This window comes from Scylla paramamosain, chromosome 19, assembly GCF_035594125.1.
Source record: "Scylla paramamosain isolate STU-SP2022 chromosome 19, ASM3559412v1, whole genome shotgun sequence".
Taxonomy (NCBI): Eukaryota; Metazoa; Arthropoda; class Malacostraca; order Decapoda; family Portunidae; genus Scylla; species Scylla paramamosain.
This window is the reverse complement of record NC_087169.1, coordinates 11,084,149-11,100,935: the sequence shown is the minus strand read 5'-3', so window position 1 is coordinate 11,100,935 and position 16,787 is coordinate 11,084,149. Positions and strand designations below refer to the sequence as shown.

Here is a 16,787-nt window from a genome sequence, read left to right as displayed (position 1 = left end):
TATATATATATATATATATATATATATATATATATATATATATATATATATATATATATATATATATATATATATATATATATATATATATATATAAATATATACACTACCTCAGTGGAACACTTTCTTTAAAACAAACAGCCGTTTTGTTAGCTGAGGCAAGGAGTGGTCATAAAAGAAATTTTTCCCTTATGTCAATATGTCAAACACTGAATCCGTTACTCTATGCTTTCAAAAATATGTGAGAGAATAACCTAAACTGGGCGAGGGTAATACTTCCCGCTGGACAGTTCGCCCACAGTAACGAAACCACCAACTGCCCAGCAGAAATATTACACTCTATGGCCAGAAAGAAGCTTATTTTCCAGAAGAAAGATTCCCACATCCTACAAAATTGGTGGAAATCCGGAAAGAAAGTGGACAACTGTAGCATAGCTCAAATACAATAAAATCCTCTGGACTGCTCTAGTCGCAGCTGTGAGCCAGAGACCAGTAGCATTTAACCAACATACATCCCTTATGACAGTTAGACACACACTAAACCCCACAACAAGACACTGCACTTAGGCAGAAAGGGGAAGAGAGAACAGTAGCTGGTCGCATCAGAATACTGGCGCAAATACGATGGACAGTCAGACAATACAAACTGCAGGAATAGTCAAGTACAAGGACCCTGGCACGCCCTTAAAAAAAGTAATTAGAACTGTCCAAATACTGGCCTCCTGTGGGGACTAACTAATACTCAATATAATGCGTAACGCTGGGCGGGAACCTGTTCCGGAACCGGTTCCGACGGTTCCGCTAGGAACTGGTTCCGAGTCTTGGAGCTGGTTCCGCCTTAATGGTTCCAAACGAGTACTGATTGTAGATACGCACGAGTTACGACAATAAGTAGTGTTTAAGATATATATTATGTAATCATTAACATTATTTTAGAAGTCTTGGAAATGGTAACTACCAATGAACGAAGTAGTGTAATACAATCAAGTATGAATAAGTGTCCCTGTGTCTAGTATTCAAAGAAATTTCATGAATAATATGAAAATATTTCCTTCATGTCAGCCAATAGGAGGCACCTATTTAGTATTGCCATAAGCGTAATCTTTTTTTGTACTTAGATTGGCAGATACTCTATGACGTTATAAAATAGGGTATGTGTGTGTGTGTGTGTTTGCGTATATATATATATATATATATATATATATATATATATATATATATATATATATATATATATATATATATATATATATATATATATATATATATATATATATATATATATATATATATATATATATATATATATATATATATATATATATATATATATATATATATATATATATATATATATATATATATATATATATATATATATATATATATATATATATATATATATATATATATATATATATATATATATATATATATATATATATATATATATATATATATATATATATATATAGACACACTATAGATAATTTTGTATTCAGAATAAATTCTGTAAGACAATATAGCCTATATAAAATCACAATATTCAACAAGTTTTCAAAAATGAAATAACTTCGGAGAAAGAAATTACTGAAATCATTCGCAAATGCCGTTCAGTTGCTCTTCACGTCCATCATTCAACAATGGCTCAAAATGAGCCTAAGAAGATGCAGGATCGACTGGTTGAGCCTTTGCTAAATTATTCATGATCCTCCTACAAGGTGAAATAGTGTTTTGCATATATTGGAAAGGATTAAAAAAAATAAAGAAGTCGTTATGTTGCAACCAGTTCAAGGATAGAAAATAATCTGTAACAAAGAATGATGTTACTATCCGAATCTGTAAAGACTTCAACACTTTATGAGGACATCACAAAACGACCAAATAACTCTTTCTCTTCCATGAGTGATATGATAGTTATAATTTCAATAAAAAAAAAAAAATCTAAACTGATCTGAAGGTTATATTACTGAGAAAACTATTAACGTAATAAAGTTTATGAAACTAACCATGAGAGCTGATCTTCACAAGCGATTTGCAGGCCTTGAAAGTATGGACATTTATAGGTTTACAACTTGCCTTTAACCTAAATATAAAGATAAATTTTTCTTTTATTACATCACTGAGCATATGGAATCAGCATTTCCTGCCCTTTGTGATCAGATAAAGGATGATGAAATGAACCGGCAAAAATAAAAAAAATAAATAAATAAAATAAATAAATAGAATAAATAAATAAATAAATAAATAGAGAAAAAAAGCCTATCAGCCATACACCAACGTCGCTCATAAAAAAAAAAAGACCCTTACCCCAGCGGCAGACAAAAGTATTAGTAGACCGTAGTTTTCGTAACAGTGCATCTGACGTCAGAGATATAAAGATGAGGAATCACATGTGAAGAAAAAGAAAAGAGAGTTGCGAATCTGTCCGAAACACTGAAAACAATAGTTCCGTGTTCCTTGAAGATCGATCCTCCCTTCAGACACTATTCCTCACTCTCACTATCCTTGATGCATTGAAAGCATTGAAAGGAACTAGTTATAAGAAATTAGACCACTCACTACTCAGTGTCTTCCAGTCCTCCCTTTTCTGTATTTGGTGGAAAACAATTTCTGGGAAAGTTTAAAGTTATACCTTATCAACTAATTCAAGAATTAAATTTATCTTTGCTTAACTGGCATTTTATGCTCAGTATTTTCTAGGAGCATTGCTAGGAGGAGGCAGTAGGCACCTGCCGAAACTTCTTCTTTTCCTCACCGAAACACAGGTGTCTGAGGCAACTGACAGTAGCCCCCTTTTCTGTTCCCTCCTACTTTTCCTATCCTCATTTTCAATCCAAAGCTGGATGCTGTGTCTATGTGCTCCAGCTTTGGATTGAAAATGAGGCTAGGGAAAGTAGGAGGAAAGAAAAAAAGAGGCAGTTAAAAAAAGAAGATGAGGTTTAATAGAGGAGAGGTGGTGTTCTGCAGATTGAAAATTAGATATAAGACCGCGAATGTTGCAGAAGTTAATGAAGAAAAAGTTGAGGGGGGTGTCAAGACACTTAGGGTCGATATCAGAAGAGCAGTCCGACCTGGGGACATTTGTGTTCCTCTCCCCATATGGAGACTCCGAGGCTAGTGTAGAAGTTGCCATGGTAATTTTGAATTTTGAGTAAAGGGTGTGTGTGTGTAATATATATATATATATATATATATATATATATATATATATATATATATATATATATATATATATATATATATATATATATATATATATATATATATATATATATAAATTCTACCACTATTACTACTACTACCTGCATAGCAGAGGAATATCACACTTTGTATCAGGTGACGGATCGCACCTCACCTCCCGTCACCAGGTGTGTCTGCCCTACAGGGAAACACCTATGCATACACTCCTTTCCTTTCCTCCTTTGGAAATATCATATGTGCTCATGTTAGTCTTTCCGTCTTTGTTTCACTCGCCTTTGATGTTCGGCTCTCTTAGCTCCACGTGGACGTAGATGTTAAAGTAAATAGAGACTAACATACCCATCAAGAGGCAGTGTGGAGAGGGCAGGATTAGACTCTGAAGCGTGCACACTCTGTATTCGTCCTACACCAAATAAACGTTCATTGCTACGAGACGTTCACCTTTTATACTCCATATACTCCATATACTTTTATACTTCTGAGGGAGGCAGGATGGAGGGCACACTACTAAGAGGTGTCAGCAGTGGACCAGCCCGGTACATTGTGGTAAATTACCAACAGCGTGACGGTGAATGTGGTGTTACCGGTAGCGCAGATAAATATGTACGTACAGAACATACATTTTTTTTTTTTCATGTAGGAAGGATACTGGCCAAGGGCAACAAAAATCTAGTAAAAAAAATGCCCACTGAAATGCCAGTCCCATAAAAGGGTCAAAGCAGTGGTCAAAAATTGGTGGATAAGTGTCTTGAAACCTCCCTCTTGAAGGAATTCAAGTCGTAGGAAGGTGGAAATACAGAAGCAGGCAGGGAGTTCCAGAGTTTACCAGAGAAAGGGATCAATGATTGAGAATACTGGCTAACTCTTGCGTTAGAGAGGTGGACAGAATAGGGGTGAGAGAAAGAAGAAAGTCTTGTGCAGCGAGGCCGCGGAAGGAGGGGAGGCATGCAGTTAGCAAGATCAGAAGAGCAGTTAGCATGAAAATAGCGGTAGAAGACAGCTAGATATGCAACATTGCGGCGGTGAGAGAGAGGCTGAAGACAGTCAGTTAGAGGAGAGGAGTTGATGAGACGAAAAGCTTTTGATTCCACCCTGTCTAGAAGAGCAGTATGAGTGGAACCCCCCCCGACATGTGAAGCATACTCCATACATGGACGGATAAGGCCCTTGTACAGAGTTAGCAGCTGGGAGGGTGAGAAAAACTGGCGGAGACGTCTCAGAACACCTAACTTCATAGAAGCTGTTTTAGCTAGAGATGAGATGTAAAGTTTCCAGTTCAGATTATAAGTAAAGGACAGACCGAGGATGTTCAGTGTAGAAGAGGGGGACAGTTGAGTGTAATTGAAGAAGAGGGGATAGTTGTCTGGAAGGTTGTGTCGAGTTGATAAATGGAGGAATTGAGTTTTTGAGGCATTGAACAATACCAAGTTTGCTCTGCCCCAATCAGAAATTTTAGAAAGATCAGAAGTCAGGCGTTCTGTGGCTTCCCTGCGTGACATGTTTACCTCCTGAAGGGTTGGACGTCTATGAAAAGACGTGGAAAAGTGCAGGGTGGTATCATCAGCGTAGGAGTGGATAGGACAAGAAGTTTGGTTTAGAAGATCATTAATGAATAATAAGAAGAGAGTGGGTGACAGGACAGAACCCTGAGGAACACCAATGTTAATAGATTTAGGAGAAGAACAGTGACCGTCTACCACAGCAGCAATAGAACGGTCAGAAAGGAAACTTGATATGAAGTTACAGAGAGAAGGATAGAAGCCGTAGGAGGGTAGTTTGGAAATCAAAGCTTTGTGCCAGACTCTATCAAAAGCTTTTGATATGTCCAAGGCAACAGCAAAAGTTTCACCAAAATCTCTAAAAGAGGATGACCAAGACTCAGTAAGGAAAGCCAGAAGATCACCAGTAGAGTGGCCTTGACGGAACCCATACTGGCGATCAGATAGAAGGTTGTGAAGTGATAGATGTTTAAAAATTTTCCTGTTGAGGATAGATTCAAAAACTTTAGATAAGCAGGAAATTAAAGCAATAAGACGGTAGTTTGAGGGATTAGAGCGGTCTCCCTTTTTAGGAACAGGTTGAATGTAGGCAATACATGTGGTGTCATCGGCGGTACAGTTCATTGCTTCAAAGACACTTTTCCTCCATCCATGTATCAATTTGACACAGACTTCAACATAACTATTCTTCTTCTTCAATGACACTGAACTCTCTCTCTCTCTCTCTCTCTCTCTCTCTCTCTCTCTCTCTCTCTCTCTCTCTCTCTCTCTTTCTCTCTCTCTCTCTCTCTGTAAGAGGGCACTGACTAAGAGCAGCAAGAACATGGAAAAAAAAAAGAAGAAAATTGCCGACTAGTGCGCCCCAAAAATAAAAATTTGGAGGATAAGTATTTTTGAGCTTTCCTCTTCCAAGAGTTGGACTTATTATACGTCTTCATACTCCGCTTGGTAAAAACGCGAGAGCAAGCAAGTTTGAGAACAAAGTTTTATGTGTTAAGCTGTTTCCGCCCAGCTCCAAAAGATGAGCGGTGGTAACTCTCCAATAATGGAGAGTTTTGTGCACTCTCGTGTGGCCTTGAAGTACTGAGGCGCTTGTTATCATCACGTAATCGCACAATTATTGAAGAGTTACCACCGCGCATTATTTTCAACGGCGAAAGCATGTAGGATTTACAGAGGATGGAGTTGAAAGATGTTTATCGGCGATTTTGGTGGGTAACAACTTCATCTGCCGAAATTGTGTGTTTGAGTGTGTGTGTGTGTGTGTTTGTGTGTGTGTGTGCGTATATATATATATATATATATATATATATATATATATATATATATATATATATATATATATATATATATATATATATATATATATATATATATATATATATATATATATATATATATATATATGTATATATATTAAAGATGTATCGGATATCCGCATCTGCATCCACATTCTTGGAACATCCGCATAGGTTTGAACATCCGCATCCGCATCCGCAGTTCTGATGCATTAAACATCCGTATCCGCATTTGTGATGAATTGAATATCCGCATCCGCACCAAACACAGAGGAGGTGCTGAATACGTTACAGAGCACAAAGCTTGCGATGTTGAAGAAAATTAATTTATACATGTTTACTTAATTATCTACTAAAATTATACCATACATTAATTTCCTTTGAAATTTACACACCCTAATGTGTCAAGAGGCAGAAGGAAGGAAAGGCAGAAGGAAGTAGAGAATTTTACATAGTTACTATGTGTGTATCACGTAAATATGTAAAAATATTATGTATGCACTTTGTAATTGTACTGCCTGTACTATATGTAATATTGCATGAATAACAAAGTATGAAGGGAAGCATTCTGGCTGGCTAGGAGAGAGAGAGAGAGAGAGAGAGAGAGAGAGAGAGAGAGAGAGAGAGAGAGAGAGAGAGAGAGAGAGAGAGAGAGAGAGAGAGAGAGAGAGAGAGAGTGTGTGTGTGTGTGTGTGTGTGTGTGTGTGTGTGTGTGTAAACAATTCATACATACATTGTGCATGTCTATGTATGTGGAGACTTCTCCCTCTTACAGTTCACAAGATTAACTTTATATTGTGTTAATTTGTACAAAAATAAGACTGAAAAATGTGAACTGGCATCTCTGAGCACTTATCGCAGCGGCCATCTGGTAATACTTGGTGCTATATAATGATTTTATACCAAATATAAATATATAGATATATAAATATAAATACATTTGCATCCGCATCTCCATCCGTTGGCTCATAATCTGATATCTAGATCCGCATCCGCTACTTGATTGAAACTGATATCCGCATCTGCAAAATATGTGGCAATGATATTCGCATATACATTGACATCTGCGGATCTCTGACATCGCTACATGTCATGTTATTAGCCGAGTTTACTCTGAAAAGGAATAAGATTTCTTAGTGTCCCCGTGTTCCGCCTTCCTTTTAAACATGTCTATTCTTAGTTGAAATTTAGTATAAGGCTTATATACCCATTTTGTACCATGTAGTATTATCCTCTTCATAATTTAAGTTCTTTATATGCATGTATATGAAAGGGAAAAGATGTATTTGAGGTGGAATGTGTTGAGGCGAGAGGAGATAACCATTTAGGGTTTGTATGGAGTCAGTAAATTCCTGAGACAGAGCGCCCTAGAGGCCCTGAGGGGATTGAAAGGGTGGCGTTCTCAGGGGATAATTTCGGGTGTGGTGTGGTGATGGAGTGTGTGTGTGGAGGTATTAGTGACGTGGCAGTATAACCTAGATATCTAGGATCAGTTTGGTGAGTCTTTTGTGGTACCAAAAGCTCTTGTCCGTTGAAATATGGTTGGTGAGTGGTGTTGGTTATGCAGTGCTATGGGGGGAAGCGTCGGGGTGAGCGGCAGCCGTTTTGTGATTGGGGCTATTGTGATGTTGTGACGTCCTTGGTGCCTTTCGCGGGTGGTGTTGTGGTGTCATCGGTGTCTTTGGGGATGGTGTTATGGTGATATAAGTGATCTATGGTGATGGTGGTGATGTCTTGTGAGGTTTGAAGAGGTGAAATACGGGAATTGTTATTTAGTGACGCGGTGACGGCGTCTAGGGAAATTCCCGCAGCTGGGGGAAATATTTCAGCGGACTGTGCAGGAGTAAAAGGGTTTTAGTGTTTTGTGAAGTGACGGGAATGTCATATATTAGTGTGTATAACCTGAGCAATAAATGAGGCAATATAAGAGCTTGAGTAAAAGGGGAATCTATTGTAATTAAGTGTGAGAATTATTCTGTGTTGGTCTAGGATAGAAATTTGTTCCCTAATTGTGTGTACTACCTCAATTTATTTGTGAGCTACCATTATTATTAATATGTCCTGTTATTATATATAATAATTGTGTTTTCTACCCCCAACATTGATCTGGTATTGAGGTGATTTCTGGCGTGCTGTGCCAAGGTAAGGGTTGTGAGAGAGTTAATAGCTGGCGATTTCGATAGGGCGGGTAGGTATTCGAGGCCTTTAAAAATCCAGACCGTTAAAACTTTCCGGGATCAATGTAACGTCCACTTTCTTGGAAAGATAACCGGGATCGTGATATATATATATATATATATATATATATATATATATATATATATATATATATATATATATATATATATATATATATATATATATATATATATATTATATGATATATATTATATGATATATATTATATGATATATATATATATATATATATATATATATATATATATATATATATATATATATATATATATATATATATATATATATATATATATATATATATATATATATATATATATATATATATATATATATATATATATATATATATATATATATATATATATATATATATATATATATATATATATATATATATATATATATATATATATATATATATATATATATATATATATATATATATATATATATATATATAATATAATATAATATAATATATATATATATATATATATATATATATATATATATATATATATATATATATATATATATATATATATATATATATATATATATATATATATATATATATATATATATATATATATATATATATATATAACTACTATGGGAGTAACTATGACTCTCTGAGGTCCCGGGATGGTGTCATGCCGTGACTCCCCGAGTGACGTGAAAAACCTCTTTGAGACTTAGTTACAGGGGAAGCCTGCCTCCTAGTGGCGCCCGCTGGTAACGTAGGCACAAGCCCGAGGGATTGGGCCTACGGCTAAAGTGCTTACCCCGCGAGATGAATGTGGGGCGGGGAGTTGGACAAATATTCCATCCTCCCTTCTCAATAAATGTTCATAGAGTAATGGGGCTCCGCCAGGCTTCGGAGCCCAGAACAGCTTCACTGGTCCGGAGTCCTTTCTGCTCTTTCGAGTTCTCTACCTCGTTGGGTGGTGGGCCGTCAGGGTGATTTGCCGAGTCGGTGGGCTAAACCCACTAACCCTCGACAGCGGTAGTCACTCTGGCGTTTCCGGGATGACGGCCCGCTGGTTTGGGGGGTAGCGCTCTTCCTGCCCCCAAGGGCCAGCGGGTTCATGGCTTTGAAATGGGGTACACAGGGTGGATGCGGTCCCAGTCCCCCTCGGGTCCGAGGGGCGTGCATAGAGCCTCCGTGCACGTCCTCTCGGACCCAGAGCGTCCTAGCAGAGCTCGTATTCTGCGAACGGTTTGTCATGCTGCGGTGGGCCTAGTAGCTCAGGTAGCCAACCGTCTGGCTGAGGGTGGCGTCCTCAGAACCGGAATCCTGTCGGGGGCGACCTCGGCAGGTAGGTTTCGCATCGCCTGTGCCGTTGAAGACGGTAGGCGTGAGTAGTGCTGGCTTTAGCCCGCTACCCTATCGTCCCCTCCAAAGGGGTAATTCTTGCCGCCGGTGCCGGCTGCTTGGTAAACAAGTGCCGGTGAACGGCGGCAGAATTAAGTATGACTCTCTCAAGGTAGGACAATATTATTGTCCTACATTCACATCTCATTCATTCATTCATTCAATTAATAAATAAATAAATAAATAAATAAATAAATAAATAAATAAATATATATATATATATATATATATATATATATATATATATATATATATATATATATATATATATATATATATATATATATATATATATATATATATATATGTATATAATATATATATATATATATATATATATATATATATATATATATATATATATATATATATATATATATATATATATATATATATATATATATATATATATATATATATATATATATATATATATATATATTTATATATATATATATATATATATATATATATATATATATATATATATATATATATATATATATATATATATATATATATATATATATATATACATATATATATATATATATATATTTTTTTTTTTTTTTTTTTTTTTTTTTTTTTTTTTTTTTTTTTTATGTAGGAAGGATACTGGCCAAGGGCAACAAAAATCTAATAAAAAAAATGCCCACTGAAATGCCAGTCCCTAAAAGGGTCAAAGCAGTGGTCAAAAATTGGTGGATAAGTGTCTTGAAACCTCCCTCTTGAAGGAATTCAAGTCATAGGAAGGTGGAAATACAGAAGCAGGCAAGGAGTTCCAGAGTTTACCAGAGAAAGGGATGAATGATTGAGAATACTGGTTAACTCTTGCGTTAGAGAGGTGGACAGAATAGGAGTGAGAGAAAGAAGAAAGTCTTGTGCAGCGAGGCCGCGGAAGGAGGGGAGGCATGCAGTTAGCAAGATCAGAAGAGCAGTTAGCATGAAAATAGCGGTAGAAGACAGCTAGAGATGCAACATTGCGGCGGTGAGAGAGAGGCTGAAGACAGTCAGTTAGAGGAGAGGAGTTGATGAGACGAAAAGCTTTTGATTCCACCCTGTCTAGAACAGCAGTATGAGTGGAACCCCCCCAGACATGTGAAGCATACTCCATACATGGACGGATAAGGCCCTTGAACACCTAACTTCATGGAAGCTGTTTTAGCTAGAGATGAGATGTGAAGTTTCCAGTTCAGATTATAAGTAAAGGACAGACCGAGGATGTTCAGTGTAGAAGAGGGGGATAGTTGAGTGTCATTGAAGAAGAGGGGATAGTTGTCTGGAAGATTGTGTCGAGTTGATAGATGGAGGAATTGAGTTTTTGAGGCATTGAACAATACCAAGTTTGCTCTGCCCCAATCAGAAATTTTAGAAAGATCAGAAGTCAGGCGTTCTGTGGCTTCCCTGCGTGATATGTTTACCTCCTGAAGGGTTGGACGTCTATGAAAAGACGTGGAAAAGTGCAGGGTGGTATCATCAGCATAGGAGTGGATAGGACAAGAAGTTTGTTTTAGAAGATCATTAATGAATAATAAGAAGAGAGTGGGTGACAGGACAGAACCCTGAGGAACACCACTGTTAATAGATTTAGGAGAAGAACAGTGACCGTCTACCACAGCAGCAATAGAACGGTCAGAAAGGAAACTTGAGATGAAGTTACAGAGAGAAGGATAGAAACCGTAGGAGGGTAGTTTGGAAATCAAAGCTTTGTGCCAGACTCTATCAAAGGCTTTTGATATGTCCAAGGCAACAGCAAAAGTTTCACCAAAGTCTCTAAAAGAGGATGACCAAGACTCAGTAAGGAAAGCCAGAAGATCACCAGTCGAGCGGCCTTGACGGAACCCATACTGGCGATCAGATAGAAGGTTGTGAAGTGATAGATGTTTAAGAATCTTCCTGTTGAGGATAGATTCAAAAACTTTAGATAAGCAGGAAATTAAAGCAATAGGACGGTAGTTTGAGGGATTAGAGCGGTCACCCTTTTTAGGAACAGGTTGAATGTAGGCAAACTTCCAGCAAGAAGGAAAGGTAGATGTTGACAGACAGAGCTGAAAGAGTTTGACTAGGCAAGGTGCAAGCACGGAGGCACAGTTTCGGAGAACAATAGGAGGGACCCCATCAGGTCCATAAGCCTTCTGAGGGTTTAGGCCAGCGAGGGCATGGAAAACATCATTACGAAGAATTTTAATACGAGGCATGAAGTAGTCAGAGGGTGGAGGAGAGGGAGGAACAAGCCCAGAATCGTCCAAGGTAGAGTTTTTAGCAAAGGTTTGAGCAAAGAGTTCAGCTTTAGAAATAGATGTGATAGCAGTGGTGCCATCTGGTTGAAGTAGAGGAGGGAAAGAAGAAGAAGCAAAGTTATTGGAGATATTTTTGGCTAGATGCCAGAAATCACGAGGGGAGTTAGATCTTGAAAGGTTTTGACATTTTCTGTTAATGAAGGAGTTTTTGGCTAGTTGGCGAACAGACTTGGCATGGTTCCGGGCAGAAATATAAAGTGCATGAGATTCTGGTGAAGGAAGGCTTAAGTACCTTTTGTGGGCCACCTCTCTATCATGTATAGCACGAGAACAAGCTGTGTTAAACCAAGGTTTAGAAGGTTTAGGACGAGAAAAAGAGTGAGGAATGTACGCCTCCATGCCAGACACTATCACCTCTGTTATGCGCTCAGCACACAAAGACAGGTCTCTGACACGGAAGCAGTAGTCATTCCAAGGAAAATCAGCAAAATACCGCCTCAGGTCCCCCCAACTAGCAGAGGCAAAACGCCAGAGGCACCTTCGCTTAGGGGGATCCTGAGGAGGGATTGGAGTGATAGGACAAGATAAAGATATGAGATTGTGATCGGAGGAGCCCAACGGAGAAGAAAGGGTGACAGCATAAGCAGAAGGATTAGAGGTCAGGAAAAGGTCAAGAATGTTGGGCGTATCTCCAAGACGGTCAGGAATACGAGTAGGGTGTTGCACCAATTGCTCTAGGTCATGGAGGATAGCAAAGTTGTAGGCTAGTTCACCAGGATGGTCAGTGAAGGGAGAGGAAAGCCAAAGCTGGTGGTGAACATTGAAGTCTCCAAGAATGGAGATCTCTGCAAAAGGGAAGAGGGTCAGAATGTGCTCCACTTTGGAAGTTAAGTAGTCAAAGAATTTCTTATAGTCAGAGGAGTTAGGAGAGAGGTATACAGCACAGATAAATTTAGTATGAGAATGACTCTGTAGTCGTAGCCAGATGGTGGAAAACTCGGAAGATTCAAGAGCGTGGGCACGAGAGCAGGTTAAGTCATTGCGCACATAAACGCAGCATCCAGCTTTGGATCGAAAATGAGGATAGAGAAAGTAGGAGGGAACAGAAAAGGGGCTACTGTCAGTTGCCTCAGACACCTGAGTTTCAGTGAGGAAAAGAAGATGAGGTTTAGAAGAGGAGAGGTGGTGTTCTACAGATTGAAAATTAGATCTTAGACCGCGAATGTTGCAGAAGTTAATGAAGAAAAAGTTGAGGGGGGTGTCAAGACACTTAGGGTCGTCGACGGAAAGGCAGTCCGACCTGGGGACATTTATGGTCCCCTCCCCAGATGGGGACTCCGAGGCTGGTGTAGGAGTCGCCATGATTTTAAAATTTTTGGAGTGAAGGGTGTGTGTGTTATTAGGTGCTTGTAGTTTTGTGTGGAGGAAGAGAGTTGTCTTTAGAGGGCAGGCTGTGACTACCCCCTTGTGTTGTGAGACACAAAGGGAAACGTTCAGTGAGGTCACAGCTGGGTTTAATGATAAGTTCACAGCACCCCCTGAACAGTGCTTTAGACCTCACTGGGAGTAATTATCGTTTCGGCAGGTGTCTATATATATATATATATATATATATATATATATATATATATATATATATATATATATATATATATATATATATATATATATATATATATATATATATATATATATATATATATATATATATATTTATTTATTTATTTATTAATTGAATGAATGAATGAATGAGATGTGAATGTAGGACAATAATATTGTAGCAGTGAAATACTAAATATTATCAGATGGACATGGCTGATCTCCGTGTGTGTCAATGAACTTGTAAGCATGAATGTTTAGTTTCGTCTGTCATTTGATAAATATTTTGTTTGTAAAAATATTTGTTTAGATCATGATTAAATTCTGAAAACAAGACGCTAACCAAAAATAACTTGCAAGTCACTGGCATTTTGCACTGGGTTAGGACAGTTCACATAACACAGACTACAGAATATTACAACTTCACTTTTTAAATAAAGTAGAAAAAAAAGAAAAGTGAAAAAAAAACGTGTTTTAAGATTTTTTGGTAGAATGAAAAGTGTGTGTGTGTGTGTGTGTGTGAGGGTGAGTTGTCTCTCCCCATGCTCCTATCCTACATTCCTACCACTCTCATCCCCAGACTTGTTCATGTTATGTTACTTGTTTCCTAATTTATGCGCTTTCGATAGTCATCATCAGTGAAATGATGTCTTCTGATAGTAAATGTAAGGATTCCAAAGAATTTCCTCATGGACATTAAGTATTTTTATAGCAAGAAAATTAGTCATTTGTGTAGTACGATTGATTCAATTTAATGCCGATAACCTATACTATATCACGCCATAGAAATGCGAATTGTTCACAGAAGTAAATAAGGAACAGGTGTGAGGAGCGAAATACTTTGTGTTGATTTCATTTTGGAAACTAATACAAATATTGTGTTATGACAATTATTGACCAAAATAATTATCGAATACTCTTCTTCTGATATTCAACTTCGTTGTAAATACAACAAAAAGGAACTGCCTAGCTATTGACTTATGGAACTATAATAGTACTATTACAGTACCATATAATAGTAATCTCAAAATACCGTAGGCCTATAGCTAGGCATTTCCCTTATGTTGTACAAAAAAGGTGAATATCAGAAAAGTATTTGATAATAATTTTGGTTAGTAATTGTCTTAACACAAAATTTCTATTAGTTTTCAAAATAAAATCAACACGATCACCATTTATAAACGATAATGTACACGGCAGTAATGATACAAATGGGATTCAACAACTACCATAACATTCTTTAAATGAAAGGGTTCCTTACGATATAAGGTCACCGTAGAGAGGGCGCAATGCCTTCACCTGGTCTCCAAATCGCACCGACGTTGAAGGAAACTTTCCCAGAATGGGTAGGCCCCAGACCCCTGCGTGAGAGAAACATTCAGCTTGTTAATGTCATGGTCTGGTTTCAGAGAAACTTTTTAGAAGCACAACACACACACACACACACACACACACACACACACACACACACACACACACACACACACACACACACACACACACACAAACACACACACACACACACACACACACACACACACACACACACACACACACACACACACACACACACAAACACACACACACACACACACACACACACACACACACACACACACACACACACACACACACACACCGCGAAGTGTAGTGATTAGCAAGCTCTGCTCACAACCGAGAAAGCCCGAGTTCCAGTCCCGGACGCGGCGAGGCAAATGGGCAAGCTTCTTAATGTTTAGCCCCCGGCCACTTATTATAGCAGCAAGTAGGTACGTGATATAAACTGAGGGATTATGACCGAGCTGTCCCAGTGTGTGACGTGAGAGTGGTCTCAGTCTTACCCAAAGATCGGTCACAATGACCTCCGAGCTCTTTCCGAAGGGGAACGACTGGCTGGGTGACCAGCAGACTACCGTAGGTGAACAACACACACATACACACACACACACACACACACACACACATCCGCGTCTCAGAAACATGCTGCCGCCCGACGCGCCTCGCCCTGTCCGTGCCACCAGACACCACAACAAAATAACGCCCCTGAAGGCGCCGCGCACGGACCGGTACAGACTCAGTGCGATTCCCACCATGGTGCGAGCCATCAATCAATAGTATTTCCCTCCTAGATTAGACTTACCTTTAGGATTAATGTTAAGTTTTTCCCCATCCCCTATGTACATTTTCAGTTTGTCAACTGCCTAAATAATAAACCGTTTATTATTATTATTATTATTATTACACACACACCCAGTGTGTTCTGCGAGGAAAGTCATATATTCTCTTAAATTGATATTTTATTAATGTTTATTATTATTATTATTATTATTATTATTATTATTATTATTATTAGTATTATTATTGCTATTATTATCATTATTATTATTATTATTATTATTATTATTATTAATATTGTTATTATCATTATTATTATTATTATTATCATTTTTATTATTATTATTATTATTATTATTATTATTATTATTATTATTATTATTATTACTGTTTTTATGAACAGCATTATCATTTTTTTATTACTCTCTCTCTCTCTCTCTCTCTCTCTCTCTCTCTCTCTCTCTCTCTCTCTCTCTCTCTCTCTCTCTCTCTCTCTCTCTCTCTCTCTCTCTCTTTCTCTCTCTCTCTCGTCTCCAGCATTTACATCACTTACTTGAAACAGGAAAGCTCACTACAAATGTACTCACCTGGAGGCAGTCCCGGTGGCTTCCTAAAGGCGAAGTAAAGACAAAATAGTGAAAGGATAATTATCACTGCCTCCACCAACATCCTGGCGCAGAGAGACTTGTATGAGTACTGACTAGAAAGTGCGTTCTTATCCTACAACGTATCCAGTTTATCTACAGCAGTTCTTCATCATCATGACTCAGCTTCGGCCTGCTCATTCGACGCATATATATATATCTTCTGATAACAATCCTAAGTGCCTTGAGACAACCCTCTCAGCTTTTTCTTAATTAACTTCTGTAACATTCGCGGTCTAAGATCTAATTTTCAATCTGTAGAACACCACCTCTCCTCTTCTAAACCTCATCTTCTTTTCCTCACTGAAACTCAGGTGTCTGAGGCAACTGACAGTAGCCACTTTTCTGTTCCCTCCTACTTTTTCTATCCTCATTTTCGATCCAAAGCTGGATGTTGCATTTAGGTGAGCAACGACTCAACCTGCTCTCGTGCCCACGTTCTTGAATCTTACGAGTTTTCCACCATCTGGCTACAACTACAGAATCACTCTCAAACTAAATTTATCTGTGCTGTATACCTCTTACCTAACTCCTCTAACTATAAGAAATTCTTTGACTATTTAACTTCCAAAGTGGAGCACATTCTGACTCACTTCCCTTTAGCAGAGATCT

At 37.8% G+C, this 16,787-nt stretch overlaps 1 protein-coding gene across 1 annotated transcript in view; it reads right to left on the bottom strand.

Annotated features, from left to right (window-relative positions):
• LOC135109627 (cytochrome P450 2L1-like) overlaps positions 1-16,277 on the bottom strand; it is a 112,102-nt gene extending 95,825 nt beyond the window's left edge. Inside the window, exons 1-2 of the mRNA XM_064021065.1 lie at positions 16,119-16,277; positions 14,678-14,777 (exon numbers count right to left, since the gene is read on the bottom strand). Coding sequence (XP_063877135.1) covers positions 14,678-14,777; positions 16,119-16,200 — 182 coding nt within the window. The 5' untranslated portion in view covers positions 16,201-16,277. The remainder of the gene's footprint in view (positions 1-14,677; positions 14,778-16,118) is intronic.
• Positions 16,278-16,787: the final 510 nt, after the last annotated feature.